At 41.2% G+C, this 14503-nt stretch overlaps 2 protein-coding genes across 3 annotated transcripts in view; both read left to right on the forward strand.

Annotated features, from left to right (window-relative positions):
- The window catches only part of WDR64 (WD repeat domain 64), a 93358-nt gene extending 81172 nt beyond the window's left edge, over nt 1-12186 (forward strand). Inside the window, exons 21-24 of the mRNA XM_061626396.1 lie at nt 2967-3066; nt 5977-6057; nt 10876-10971; nt 12044-12186. Of these exons, the coding sequence (XP_061482380.1) occupies nt 2967-3066; nt 5977-6057; nt 10876-10971; nt 12044-12076 (310 nt within the window). The 3' untranslated portion in view covers nt 12077-12186. The remainder of the gene's footprint in view (nt 1-2966; nt 3067-5976; nt 6058-10875; nt 10972-12043) is intronic.
- EXO1 (exonuclease 1) overlaps nt 1-14503 on the forward strand; it is a 381281-nt gene that overhangs the window by 327085 nt on the left and 39693 nt on the right. The gene's annotated exons all lie outside the window — the stretch shown is intronic.

A 14503-nucleotide genomic window follows, 5' to 3' on the forward strand; every position in this document is an offset into this window, starting at 1 on the left:
GTAGCTGGGTTTTAACTAGCCAGGCAGGTTATCTTTACAGTCCACATGATGTCTATAGCTTGCTTGTGAAATAAAATTATATTTTAAATGGTTTAGTCATGAGTGCACATTGAGAGTTTCAGTTAAGTATAAATAATAGCCGCTGGGGCGAGGAACCTGTGAAACCTTTGTAAAGCACCATGAAATGAATAGCGTTATATAAATAACAATAATACTCAACTGGGAAGTCTTGGCCCATGAACGTCCCAAATGGAGGTCGGCTATTATCAGAGGTGCTGTGGACTTTGAAGAAGCACAAGTACAGGACGAAAGGGACAAACGAGCTAAGCGGAAGGTACGTCAGACAAATCCTCATCGTGACCATCTTCCATCTGGAAACCTATGTCCTCACTGTGGGAGGCTGTGTGGATCCAGAATTGGCCTCCACAGTCACTTACAGACCCACTATTAAAGACCTTATCTTGGAAGACAATCTTAGAATCATAGAATAGTAGAGTTGGAAGGGGCCTATAAGGCCATCAAGTCCAACCCCCTGCTCAATGCAGGAATCCAAATCAAAGCATTCCCAACAGATGGCTGTCCAGCTGCCTCTTGAATGCCTCCAGTGTCGGAGAGCCCACTACCTCTCCAGGTAATTGGTTCCATTGTCGTATGGTTCTAACAGTTAGGAAGTTTTTCCTGATCTTACTTAGCCACGAGTGATCGCCAATGAATGAATGAACCTAAAACAGGAGTCAGCACTTTCTTCTTCCACAGGGTGAAACTGATACCCCACTTGCTTTGGCACTGCAATTGCTAGATGTACTTATATGGCGGGTTCTGTGGGGAGGGGCACATTGAAGCACCTAGGGTCCACTCCAAGTCCCACTGAAAAACACCAAATCCCAGTAGCCTTTTACAAGTGTTCCTTTATTGGCTGAGCTATACAGCTAGGGGGTCTAGCCCTAGAGGTCCCTGGAGTCTGTTCCTCCTCAAGCAGCCTCAGCAAGTTAATGTTCTCTCGTTCCATTCACGGCAGAGAGCCCCTGCAGCCCCCCCCTTTTATTCCCCTTCCTGCCATCTGGTGGGCAGCAACCTCTGCCTATTCTGTGGACAGGCTCCTCCCTCTCCAAGCCCTGCTCAGCTGCCAGCCACTTGCCTTGACCCCTGTCAACTCTCAGAAGGGCTGGAAGTCTGTCTCTCACTGGCATCTCCCTAGGCAAAGAGTGGGATGGTGCACAGGCAAGCCAAGGGGAACAGCCCCAGCTTCCATACCCTGTACCCTTGGCTGTATCCTTGAAGAAGAGCCCCTCCTTGGTCTTCTGCCTGCTTTTAAAGGAGTTGGCCCTGGAGTGGATGCTGCTGTGTTGCTGAGAGGGCTGGGATGATGGATCCTGCTAAAACTCCCTTGCCTTTGCCCCACTCCAGTAGCTGAATAATGACTTGCATCTGCTGACAGAGGAGAAGGCAGAGGCAGGCCTACAGCTGCCTGTTTTGGAGGCTGACAACTTATCAGTTTAAATGCGCACATGCACACACACACAAATACAGAGCTATCAGGCAGCTGTCAAACTTTCACTTTAAAAAAAAAACCAAATTTTTAAAGTTGAAAAACTGTTCTGCAGGGGGTAGATTCATAATGGCATAGGCACCTGCTAGGAATGGGATCCACTGGCCTGTTTGAAAGCATTCCATCATTCTAGCAGGCCAGTATTGAATCAAATTCATTCTTTGTCCACTAGTCGCTGCTTTTATCGATCTGTTTTTTCCCTCACAAAAATATTAATATTAATATCTATATTTTTAAAAGAATTTATATTTTAAAAGGAAATGTTGATAAATGAAAGCAAGTATTGGTAAAATTATCATTCTTAATATTGATATTTTAGAGGTGATTTTTGTAAAAATAAAAATCCATTTCAAAAATAGCCATGGAAAATTGCTACATAAAAATCTAATCCATATTGATAGAGAGCAGGTGAATTAATGGAAAACTTGGTACCAAATCCAAATTGGGCGGAATGCTAGCATATCTCTAGCACCTGCCAATCAACTGTCTGTTTCTGCAAACTGACGTAACAAGCTTCCCCTGATCTCAGTTCCAGAGAGAAAAAACGTGATGGGTGCCCCTCCATTCACATTATATATGTGGATCATTTACATTCTTTTGAATATACCTTTGTGGGGGGGAAATTTTAGTGGGGGGGGCCATACACCTGAAGAGCAGTGCTATGTATATGTACGTAGTCCGTAGATTTTCAGTGGGTCTTATTCTATAGTGCTTAGAAACTGCAGCCTTTACAGAGCAATCCAACTTGGGTAGCTGGCAGGAGGAGGGGGCGGGGAGCTTTGCACCATCCACTTGCTGCTTGGAGCTGCCAGCCTGGCTGAATGCAGGCTCCATCAGGAGCTGCGTATGGAAGCCGGACGGGAAGAGCCGGCTCCCACAAACAGGCCTACTGGGGAGTCAGCACTCCCCATAGACCACCATTAGAATAAATGTACTGCACCAGTCTTTTTTGCCGGTGGAACTTCGAGCCAGAATAGGACCCACGGGAGCACTCTAAGGGGGACTTGAATGCTGCGTAAGTCCCCCCCCCCAGGTCCTCCCTCACCATGCCCCCAAAGCACAAAGTTTTCAGGGCTATTGCCGGGTTCCGCCAGCTCTCCATCCGCCAGGCTGGCTGTTCCTGGCAGACTCTTGGCACCACCACAGCTCAGCTGAGATGGGGGTCTTCTGCTGTCAGAGCCCAGCAGCACTGGGAGACTGCTAGCTCAGCTGAGGGTCAGCCACATCCAACTCCCCCCCAGCCTGGCATAAACTCAAGTTGGATTGCTCCCTTAAAATAGCCAAGCTGCACTAGTTTTATTTTTTATTGCAATGTTAGCATTCAGAGGGTAATTTTATTTATAATTTGCATAATTATGACATTAAGTTCCTTTTGTTTTTAAGTATAACTTTTTTTCCTCTGATGCCTATTTCACAGGTGGAAGACTCTGACTAGATCTTCTTTAACGTTGAAAAAGCCTGGCGCTTTCGAAGTCGATCAGGATTTCAAGTTTTTCAAAGCCCTGGCTTCTCCTAAGGTATTAAGATTCGGTTGCCACTTCAGATTGCCTTTCTGAATTTTGCTGATAGAATAAAGAAAGTAAAGGCACTTTCACACATGATAAAAGTACCAGTAAATTTATAATTCATTATGCAGCAGCTATGAAAAAGGCAAATTCCATGTTAGGCATCTGTGGAAAAGGGCTTGAAAATAAAATTGCCAATATCACAATACCATTACACAAATATATGGTGTGACCGTACCCGGAATACTGTGCACAGTTCTGGTCACTATTCCTCAAATAGGATAATTTAGAGCTCGGAAAGTTTCAGAAAAGAATAACCAGACTGACCAAGGAGCTCCTGTATGAGGAAAAGTTGCACCATTTGGTTTTTTTCAGTTCAGAAACAAGGTGAGGGAGAGGGGAGCATGATAGAGGTGTATAAGAGACATGGTGTGGAGAAAGTGGACAGAAAGACATTTTTCTCCCTCTCTCACAATACTAGACCTAGGGCCATCCAATGAAGCTGGAACGTTGGGAGATTCAGGGCAGATAAAAGGAAGCACTTCTTCACACAGTGCATAGTTGTAAGACGCTTAGAGACCATTGGGTATGAAGCGACTAACAAATGAAATAAATGAATAAATAAATAAACATAAAAACTATGGAATTTGCAACCACAAGATGTAATGATGGCCACCAACTTGGACATTTTTAAAAGGCCACTATGAAAACAGGATTCTGGGCTAGATGTGCCTTTGGCCTGATCCAGTGGGGCTCCTCTTAAGGTCTTAAGCATATATGCATTGTTAAGAAGAATGTGGGTTTACTGAGAGACAAACTCCACAGCTTCAACATCAGCCACCACCCCCATCTCTGCTTGCTCTGTTTACCAACTAACCTAATAGAAAATTTTAAAGAACTCAAAAGCTTACATGCTATTTTGTGTGTTATTTTGGTTGGCCTAATATGGATTTTGGAATTTTGGGGGGAGGGTCAGCAAGGCTACCTTTTTGTTATTCTGAGGAAGGAATGAGAAATACAAAATATTATTCTGAATTGATCATACTTTTGAACCTGCAAGGGAGCTTTCCCCACCTTACTTTGTGTGAGAGAGACTTATGGACATCCTTTTTAACTCCGAAGGGAGAATCGGTCCTCCTCCTGCAGAGAACAGTGTCTATTCAGGAAGCCATCTGTAGCCCATGCTACATAGAGTTTTGTGTATAACTCATGATTAACTGATGTTTTGGGGTGTTCATTCTAAAAGCGGTGGGTTCTTCCAGACAGTTTCTATTTTGGCGTGGGATTCAATCGCATAATAGCAAATACAGGTTTGCACTATTAAAGTGAACTTGGAGCTCTTGCACAACAAACCTGTTTCCCAGGGAAAAAACAACTTTTCTATATAATATTTTCTTAAGCCGTCATGTAGAGTCACAGGGTGTGACATGGCAGCAAGGCAGCAAGTGAGGTGAGGGTATGAGGGAAGCAAAAATGGCTGGCAGGGGATGGGCAACCAAGTGAGTGAATGGGGTGGCCAGGTGTAGGGCGAGTGAGTGGGCAGCTGTGGGGCGTGTGGGCAAGAGGGATGAGTTGGTGGGTGTGGAGTGAGCAGGCAAGCAGCTGGGGGAAGGGTGAGCAACCAGGGGGCAGCAGCCTGGACAGGACGCAGGTAAATATCCTAGGTGAGGAAGTGGCCAAGGCATGTTGCATAGCAGTGCCATTTGTTGAGGGGGAAATGGTGGTGCAGGGCAGCAGTGGGAGCAAGCAGTGGGGCAGTGATGCAGCACAGGAACAGGTGAGGAGTGTTAGCGGGCCCATGGCAGCCAGCACACACCAATGCTTGGAATCACTGGGGGACTTGCAAAGGGGGATTGTCAAAGGAAGTGGGTGCCTCGGAAATTTGCAAGTACCTGACGGGCGCATTTGCGAGTGTGTTTTGGAGTCCCTCTGTGCATGTTTATTTGTGTGTGAGAGTCCCTGTGTTTCGGAGTGCCTGGTGTGTGTGCGCAGGTCCCTCTGTGTGTGCGTATGTGGGTGGGTGCCTGGTGTATGTGTGTTTAGAGTGGAGGAGTTGGCAAGCAAAGCAAGCAGGAGGGCAGAGCCCCCTAGTTATAATAAAACATGCACTGGAAGGTGTGGGCTAACACTTGCTTATGTAATGTCATTTAACCTCCCCGCAAACGAATCAAAAAAATTAGCACTGAGTAAATAGCTGAACTGATAGTGTCTAAGCTCCCTACAAAACTTTATGCAAACAAATCACAATGCTCAATAAATGGGTCATCCGGAAATGACCAGTGTTACCAGTTTCATTTTGGCAAAACACTCTGTGCTGTCTTTCAATAACAGCCACTTTTGCTGGATCACTGGGATCTTTTTGCTGAGCCTTCTGAGTTATATCAAGCTTATCAAGTTATGTTGTTGTTAACATTTCATATGGAGAAATGATATTCAACCAGATCCACATGCCTTGCTTTGCTTGTAATGTGCTGTGGGTTATATGGGCATATCTTTGGAAGTTGTAGTGTTCATGAAGAATCCATTTCCCGATCCTTCCTAGAACCGTAGAACACTAGTGTGTTCAGGCATTATCCATGGATGGGGGCAGGTATACACAGGCAAGCCCCATCCCCAAAGCCACCTGGCACACAGGTTCCTCTTCAAACCTTTGTGGGTTGGAATAAAGGTCTGAAGAGGGCTCTAAGCCTTGATTAGGCAATTTTGAAGTCCATTTAAAAAAAAAAATCATTTGCGGATGCACATTTGTGTTCAAATAATTGTAGGAAGATAAATGTTGGCCATAAAGTGTTAATGTTTAACTAATGTACTAAATACTATACAATTACATGTGGTGGGTTTTTATTTAGATGATGATGATCATTGATATTATTAGTTTTTTGTTGACACTGAAAAAATGACTATATTTTTTATGTTTTCCAGATTCACAAATACCCTCTAGAAAGTTTCAAATCTGGCAGCAAAGATACTGGTGTTGTATTTGGGTCTATACCTATATACAGGGTGAGTTCAAAGTAATTTGCTTAAATGGAACATAATGAAACAAGCATTAAAATTAAGCAATTTTGAAAATCATTCTCAGATTGTGAATTGCCAACTGGAATGCACAAAACTACAGAGAATCCTCATTCTCCATTTCCAGTCTTCGGTATATGGGATTTATACATTAAGTCTGCAATCGTATACTCACTTAACTGAGAATAAGTGCAGTTGAACTCGTGTAGAATTGCACTGTGAAAAGACACAGTTGAATATATATTTTATACAGTGCTAAAAACAAATAACCAAAGTAACTGTAGAATGTGACTCCACCTTTTCACTGGTGTGAAAAATGAGCCCAGGCTGGGATATGAAATCCAAGCTCAAAAATGAAAAAGAAGTTATTAAACAATAAAAACATTTGAGAACTCAAATGTAGTAAGCGTGATTTTATACATTGTGTGATGTTTAGCAGAGTCAGTTTGGCAATGCCATTTTAGCCATGGCCCATCTTTACTGCCAGCCTCCCTTTCCACTTCCCACTAAAGTTATCTATCATGGACAACATGGAGATGCTGAGGGTTGTTCTGGAAGGGTCATTTGCCAGGCCAGTGTTTTTCAGTATGTTCCTCCATACTTGGAGGAAAGAGTGGATAAGTCCTTGTCAGATTTGCAGAAGATCTATATAGGAGAAACACAAACTCCCCAGAGCAGTGGTTCCCAAACTTTCCCCTCACAAACCACTTAAAAATTCCCAATGGTCTTGTTGGACCACGTAATGATTTTTCTGCTTGTTGTAGCAACTGTTATACACCCTGCTAGGTGCTGTATAGTGTTTAATTGTATTCTAAGTGCTTCTTTTATTTCTTATATTGTATTATAATTTGCATTCTGTAGAATTGTATAGTACCGTAAAATACAATATAAGAAATAAAAGAAGCAATAAAATGCTATTAAATGTCAATATGACTATTTAATGCAGACATGCCGTGGACCACCTGAGTAAAGCTCACGGACCACTGGTGGTCCACAGACCACAGTTTGGAACCCCCTGTTCTAGAAAATAAGTGTAACACTGAAGTGACCTTAGTGAACAGCTTGGCACAGAGATATAAAATGAAATTCAACAAGGACACAGCTTTTTTTTTAACACATAGGAAAGGAGAATCAAGTTCACATGCATATAACGGGAGATAACTGATGTAAGCAGGCACCTTTTATCTAGAGAAAGGTTTAGAAAGTATAATAAATAAGCAATCATCAGGATGATACTGTGGTACAAAATGCAAACCAGAATCACTTTACACTTCTACAGAATCAAGAATACTACTGTTTTGTTCAGCACAGCTAAGTGCTTTTGCTGCAACAAGCTACTCTTTATGCAGAAGGCAAATTGAATATATATATGCATGTTTGCTCAGAAATCCATCTTCAGTGATACTTGATCCCATGTAGGGTACACATAATTGTAGCTTCATTAGAAGAAAAGTCCTATGGGTGCTCAGTTATTTATTTATTTATTTTGAAAACCTTACATTGTGCTTTTCTTTTATAAATCTCAAAGCAGTTCCCAGTGTATATAAAAGTCATTAAAATCAATAAGTAACAATAAAATCAATTAAGTAACAACAATTAAATCATCCAGATTGTCATTACACATAAGTTCAGTAGTTACAGGAGCCAGAATAAAAAAAGAATGCAAGAGAAACACACAGTCAGGAAATGCCAGGATAAACAGAAATGTCTTTTCATTGTCTTCAAAAGCACGCCATCATCTGTGCTCTTATCTTCATAGGGAGCTCATTACATAAAGTGGAAATGAAAATTAGAACAATTTCTAGGGACTGAGAAGGTATCAACAGAACCTGGATTCCAAAGTGGATTTAACTGATTCAGTCTGGGTGGATCATGACCCAGGTTGGATCATGAGTCCACTTTAGTCCATTTTAGAATCCACAGTCCTGAGGCAGCCATTTATTTTGTACAATTCCCTTTGGAAGCGATGGCACATCATCAAGTCCCATCACTCCCAGGGGAACTTGCTCTAATCTGTTCAAATCTAGTTTATTCAACACGCAAGGCAACAAAAAACCCCATGTGGTAGCCACTCCAGGTTGTGAGTGGCTAGATGATTTCTGGAGCTTGTTAAAAGAAAACAAAAAAAATGTAAATTCTTTTTTATATATCTTATTTTTTACATTTGTACCTCCATGCTGATTTTAAAGGACTTTCTTTTTAAAATTTGCATGGAAACAAGATGGCCTTGTACCTATGTAGAATTGGGATAAGCCAGACCGTAATGGATCCATCCACCCCTAATTATGTCTGCATAAACAGGCACTGGATTGAGCTGGAAATAAGGATGGTGATATGATATATGCTGACAGTGAACACTCAAAATAAAATGAAACAGAGATAAAGAATGAACAAGAACTATATATCCTGTCCATAGATGACAGTACGAGAACGAATGGTTTCATAGTAAAGGCAGATGGGTACAGACAACATGCACCACTTGCAGCATCCATATTCTGGAATATACATGCCTTAGGAAACGTGTGTAAAACTGGTTTGGGGCTATCAAGAGGAAACATCCTATACATGCAGTCCAGCAGTGGAACTAGCTGTCTTGATGGAATTGCAGAATCTTCTTCCTTGGAGGTTCTTCAAGAAGAGGCTAGACAGGCATCAGACACAAGCTATATTGTCTTGGGGGAAATAGTTTACATAGGTGGGCATCTTCAAGCTATATAGGTGTGACACAAAAGAGTGATGCTGTTCCAAAAGCAAAAATCAAAATAACAAGTTTGCTTCTGGGTAATGGTAACCTGATATTGTCTAGGTAAGATTTGTAGATAACCACTTGCTTGGTCACCCAACAGGCATTTTTATAAACTTAAAAGGTTTTGCACTGCACTTCAGAGTACTGATATACCATAAATGACAAAAATAGATATGAGAGGGCAAATAAGTTAGTAAAATGTTTTGTGGTCTGCAAGCTTCTGTAAAATTTAATTTCCCAAGACTGGTCAGCATCCCTTGAAACACCGCCACACACACATGCCCATATAGGCAAAGAGTGTTATAATTCTTTCTGATATTTCCTATCATATTGACACTACTTAAAGAGAACCTGTGAAATGTAACAGGGAAAAAGCCAGTCTTGGTATAAATCCCACCTCAGCCGTGTCACTTATTTCTCAGTCTTGCAGCACCTTAAAGACTAACACATTTGTTTATGGCATAAGCTTTCATGGACTAAAGCACCCTCTTAGTTGGTAGGTATATAAAGGAGAAAATTGTAAGGTAGAAGTTGAATGGCAATTAAATGAATAAATTACAGTCAGTGATAATTAGGGCTGAAATATATTAGGCACACATTTAACCTTTTACAGTAGCAGGTTGGTGATAACTTCTCAGATTACAGTATTAATGCCTGCCATGGACAGGAATCATTCACAAGAAACAGTCATAGATAGCACACGTATCTTGGTATTGGTAAGCTAATTAACACATGCAATATGATAAAAAATATTTTTCAATTTAACCCACAAGTTAAGACTCCTTGATGAATTGTGATTCATCTGTTTTGTGTTGTATTCTTCCTTTAAGATTCCTTTGTACTAGAATGGCCACTTTAGGATCAACTATAGAGTGTCCTGGGAGGTTGAAATGTTCTACTGGTTTATGGATGTTCCCATTTGTGCTGTCAGATTTGTGTCCATTTATTCTATTGCATAGAGACTCATCTGTCTATCCTATGTAGAATACAGAAGGGCGTTATTGGCAGCTGATGACATCAATCACATTAGAAGATGAGGTGGTAAATGAATCCCTGATGTTGTGGATGACATTATTACATCCCACTATAATGTTGCCAGAATGGACATGGGGGAAGAATCAAGCAAAACAAAATTATGTCACTTTATAATACAGTCAGTGGCATAGTGGCAAATTTAGAAGTACAGTGTTCCTTCATGCCACACCCCCTCACAGCCCCCCCATCACACACACACCACAGACTCACCTGTGCTGCCAATCCGCCACCACCCCCACTACCAGAGAGAAGGAGGCAGGAAAGGAAGCCCCCCCCCCCGGGCCAAATGTCAGAGTGGAGGCTGCAGCAATAGCCTCCCCAGCACTGCCAGATTACAGAGGAGGAAGGGGATGCATCACATCACAGAGCAAGAGACAGGCTGTAGGCTGGGGTGAACAAATATCTGCTTTATTCCGACCCTCCTGCTGTCAGAATTAAGCAGATTTTTTGCCTGCCCCAGCCTGTAGCCTGTCTCTTGCTGCATGGTGTGGCGCTTCCTCTTCCTGTCCCTTCTCTGTGGTCTGGCCCTGCTTGGAGACACTGTTGCAGAGATCTCTGCTGTATTGTTCAGCCCAGGGGGGCCCTCCTCTCCTGCCTCCTCCTCCGTGGTGGTGGTGGGTGGCAGATAGGAGGGGGCCACCTGGAGAGAAAGGAAAACACACCTGCCTACAGCTAGTGACTAACCATTTGTGGGATACATGTTAAGGCTATGAACCATATGCGTTCACGTTGAAGTTTCATCTTCTACCCTAGCCATGTGTCAATTCACCCTAGCTTTTAATTAACCCTACCCTAGCTTTGCAAATCACTTTTATCTCAGCCTCAGTTTCCCATATGTTTAAAAAAATTGATCTACCACAAGGATTGCTAAGAGATTGAACATGATCATTCTAAAAGTTTTGTATATTAAAAGTGTTCTATATGAATAATATCAAGAAGCCAGTTAAGGGACTTTTCCTTACTGGAAATTTCATAAATGTAGCTGTTCACATAATTCTTGATGTTTTCTAAATTACTTGTAAAAGGTTGCAAGTCCTCCAAGAATGAAAACTATTGCTACAAAGGATCAGATTGAATCTGTTGACAATTTGACCAAGCGAAGCAGAATTATTTCTAATTCAGTAAGTGAGCTATTTCTTCATAACAGACCTTTAGTGTAGTGGCACCTACACTGTGGAATTCCCTCCCCTTAAACATTAGACAGGCGCCATCTCTGTAATCTTTTCGGCGCCTACTGAACACCTCCCTCTTTCAACAAGCCTTTTAAGTACAGATCTTATCCCAGTCTACGTCTGTGTTGGAATTGCTTTTTAATATGTTTTAAACCTTTTTTTTAAAAAAGAGACACTTTTAAAGCTTTTTTAAAAATATGTTTTAAAAGATGTTTTGTTTTAATATATTTTAAAGTCTGTTTCTATGATGTTTTAAAGTGCTTTTAGTGCTTTTGTTTGCCACCTTGGACTCCTACTGTGAGGAAGGGTGGGATATAAATCTAATAAATAAATATAGGATGCATATTATGTTGGAGGGTGTGAGACACGTGTGGAGAGCATCTGGATTTTAACTTACAGACAATATAATTAAATCTGCTTAAATTCAAATAATCCACTTTCTGAACTTAGTAGTGGGGTGGAGCAGAGGGGATTCTGCCCTTTCTTCCTCCAAGGCAAGCAAAATCCATCAAGCAAGCAAGACTTACCCTTGCCTTTTAAGTAGCAGTCATTTCCTTAGCATAAGTTATTGGGGAACTACTTACTGTTGCTGAATCTTTCCAGCAGTTCTGGATCCTACTGACCTCTAAATCTGTGCTTCTTAGTCAAACTGCTCCCACTTCCCTTGTGGCTCCTTCCAGTAAATTTCCTTAAACTAAATCCTAGTCACCTTCCTTTAAAAACACATATGCCTTTAGCAAGATCTCGACCAAAGGCAAGCAAGGCAATTAATTAGAGGGCTGTGCAAGAATCACAGAAGACCAGATGGGGGGGAATAATTAGATCAGATCTCCTGTCACTGCCTACAGCTTGAGCTTAAACTTGGGCTCTCTAGTATGTTGTAATAGACTCATCTTTGGGGGTATTGTCTTTGATATTCAGGATCTTGTGCAAAGAGATTGGCATTGTGCACATGTACAAAATGATTTGATTTGGCATCTAAATGGGCATAAGTAAGCATTTGCTCTGCTTTCTCTTACAGCCACCACGTTTAAACAACAGGAAAGGTGTATAATCCAGTCGGATACCAGTAACATCACCTTCTTACTCCCCCACTATTCCCAATCCAAGTATGAAAACCGCAAAACAGTAAGGTGTGTTGCAACAAACATCGGTGAAAATAAAATCCGGAGAACACAAAATCAGAGTTATCTTTATTTTTGTATCTGAAACACCAGCCATATGCAACCCCACAAACATCTAATTTCAGCAGTTTCTTTTTCCACTGTTAGTATTTGATTTATTTATTATTTGATTTATATCCCACCCTTCCTCCCAGCAGAAGCCCAGGGAGGCACCTGTTTGTGATACTTCAATATCTGAAGGAATACCTCTTTCTCTAATTACTTACCCCTCTGTTAAGATCAGCCTGGGAGGCCTTTCTTGCTCTTGCATTTGCATTAGCAAGCTATATTTTTAATGCTTACATCCTCAGGAAAAAAATAACCTATTTTGCATGAAATTAAACCTGTTAGAAAAAGCATAAACTCCTGCATTTGCTGCTATCTTTTGCTTTTGGGGCAGACATGCCACTGCCTGCTGATTTTAGCTACACTAAAATTTTGAATTTCTCAATTTTCTGTTGGCAACAATCACTTTTATCTGGGGTGTGAATTCTAGAGAGAGATTCAGAATGAACCATGCAGTCGTTCTCTGTAGTCTGAGAAGAAACTTTGGTCACATCCACACCATACATTTAAAGTGCATGGGGACCCCCAAAGAATCCTAGGAACATTCATTTGTTAAGAGTGCTGGGAATCATAGCTCTGTAAAGGATAAACTACAGAACCCAGGATTCTTTGGGGGAAGCCATGGCTGTTGTAGTGGTATAAATGTATGGTGTAGGTGAGACCATCTGGACCATTTTAAAGTCATTGTTGGGTTTTCGCTAGTGTTTGTATGACTTGTCAGCACTTGTCAGTCACAACGCTGACTTAAATCTTTGGCTAAAAACACTGAAAGATGGGACCAGTCTCATATCTCACAAAGCAATTGCTTTGGGTGGTGTTTGTACATTTTGCTTCGTCGCTCCCTTTCTACAAGGGCTAGAGGCTTACTATAAAAAGAACAGAAAGCTCAGAGCTGGGCCTCCTACAGCAGTACTCACTTGTACTAGACAGCCTGACTGAAGATAGCAGCATGATAACAGCTGGCAAAAGCTTAACGAAGCATTGAAGACGGCTACTGCAAACAAAAGTTTTGATCCATGGTGGTATATGTGTATTTTTGCCATTTTAACGTGTACATCACCTTGGGTAATTTTTGTTATTACAGAAGTGATTCATGAGTTTAAAAAATGCAAGTGTGAACAGCTTAGCAGAAGGTTTAATGTTGAAAATCTGACAAAATAAAAAGCAACAACATCAGAAACTGGTAGGTGGACACTCTGCTGCCCTGAACGTTGCCATTCTCCAACAGAGGAATTTTAATGGGAGAGTCCAGCATGAAATATCTGAACTAGAACTAATAACTAAGTTTAATTAATTTGTTTGGGCTTGTATATAGAGAGTGCCTTCTTGTCGAATTTGTTATATGCCTTCAAGTCCATCACGACTTACGGCGACCCTATGAATCAGCGACCTCCAATAGCATCTGTCATGAACCACCCTGTTCAGATCTGGTAAATTCAGGTCTGTGGCTTCCTTTATGGAATCAATCCATCTCTTCTTTGGTCTTCCTCTTTTTCTACTCCCTTCTGTTTTTCCCAGCATTATTGTCTTTTCTAGTGAATCATGTCTTCTCATTATGTGTCCAAAGTATGATAATCTCAGTTTCATCATTTTAGCTTCTAATGATAGTTCTGGTTTAATTTGTTCTAACACCCAAGTCTTTTGTCTTTTTTGCCGTCTATGGTCTGCAAAGCTCTCCTCCAACACCACATTTCAAATGAGTTGATTTTTCTCTTATCCACTTTTTTCTCTGTCCAACTTTCACATCCATACATAGAGATCAGAAATACCATGGTCTGAATGATCCTGATTTTAGTATTCAGTGATACATCTTTGCATTTGAGGACCTTTTCTAGTTCTCTCATACCTGCCCTCTCCAGTCCTAGGCTTCTTGTGATTTCTTCACTATTGTCTGCATTTTGGTTAATGATTGTACCGAGGTATAATCCTTGACGAGGTCAATGTCCTCATTGCCAACTTTAAAATTACATAAATCTTCTGTTGTCATTACTTTAGTCTTCTTGATGTTCAGCTGTAGCCTGCTTTCGTACTATCCTCTAACTTTCAACAGAATTCGTTTCAGATCATTACTAGTTTCTGCTAGTAGTATGGTATCGTCTGCATATTTTAAATTATTGATACTTCTCCCTCCAATTTTCACACTTCCTTCAACTTGGTCCGATCATGCTTTCTGTATGATATGTTCTGCGTATAGATTAAACAAATAGAGTGATAAAATATACTCCTGTCTCACACCCTTTCTGATTGGGAAA

This window comes from Rhineura floridana, chromosome 4, assembly GCF_030035675.1.
Source record: "Rhineura floridana isolate rRhiFlo1 chromosome 4, rRhiFlo1.hap2, whole genome shotgun sequence".
Classification (NCBI taxonomy): Eukaryota; Metazoa; Chordata; class Lepidosauria; order Squamata; family Rhineuridae; genus Rhineura; species Rhineura floridana.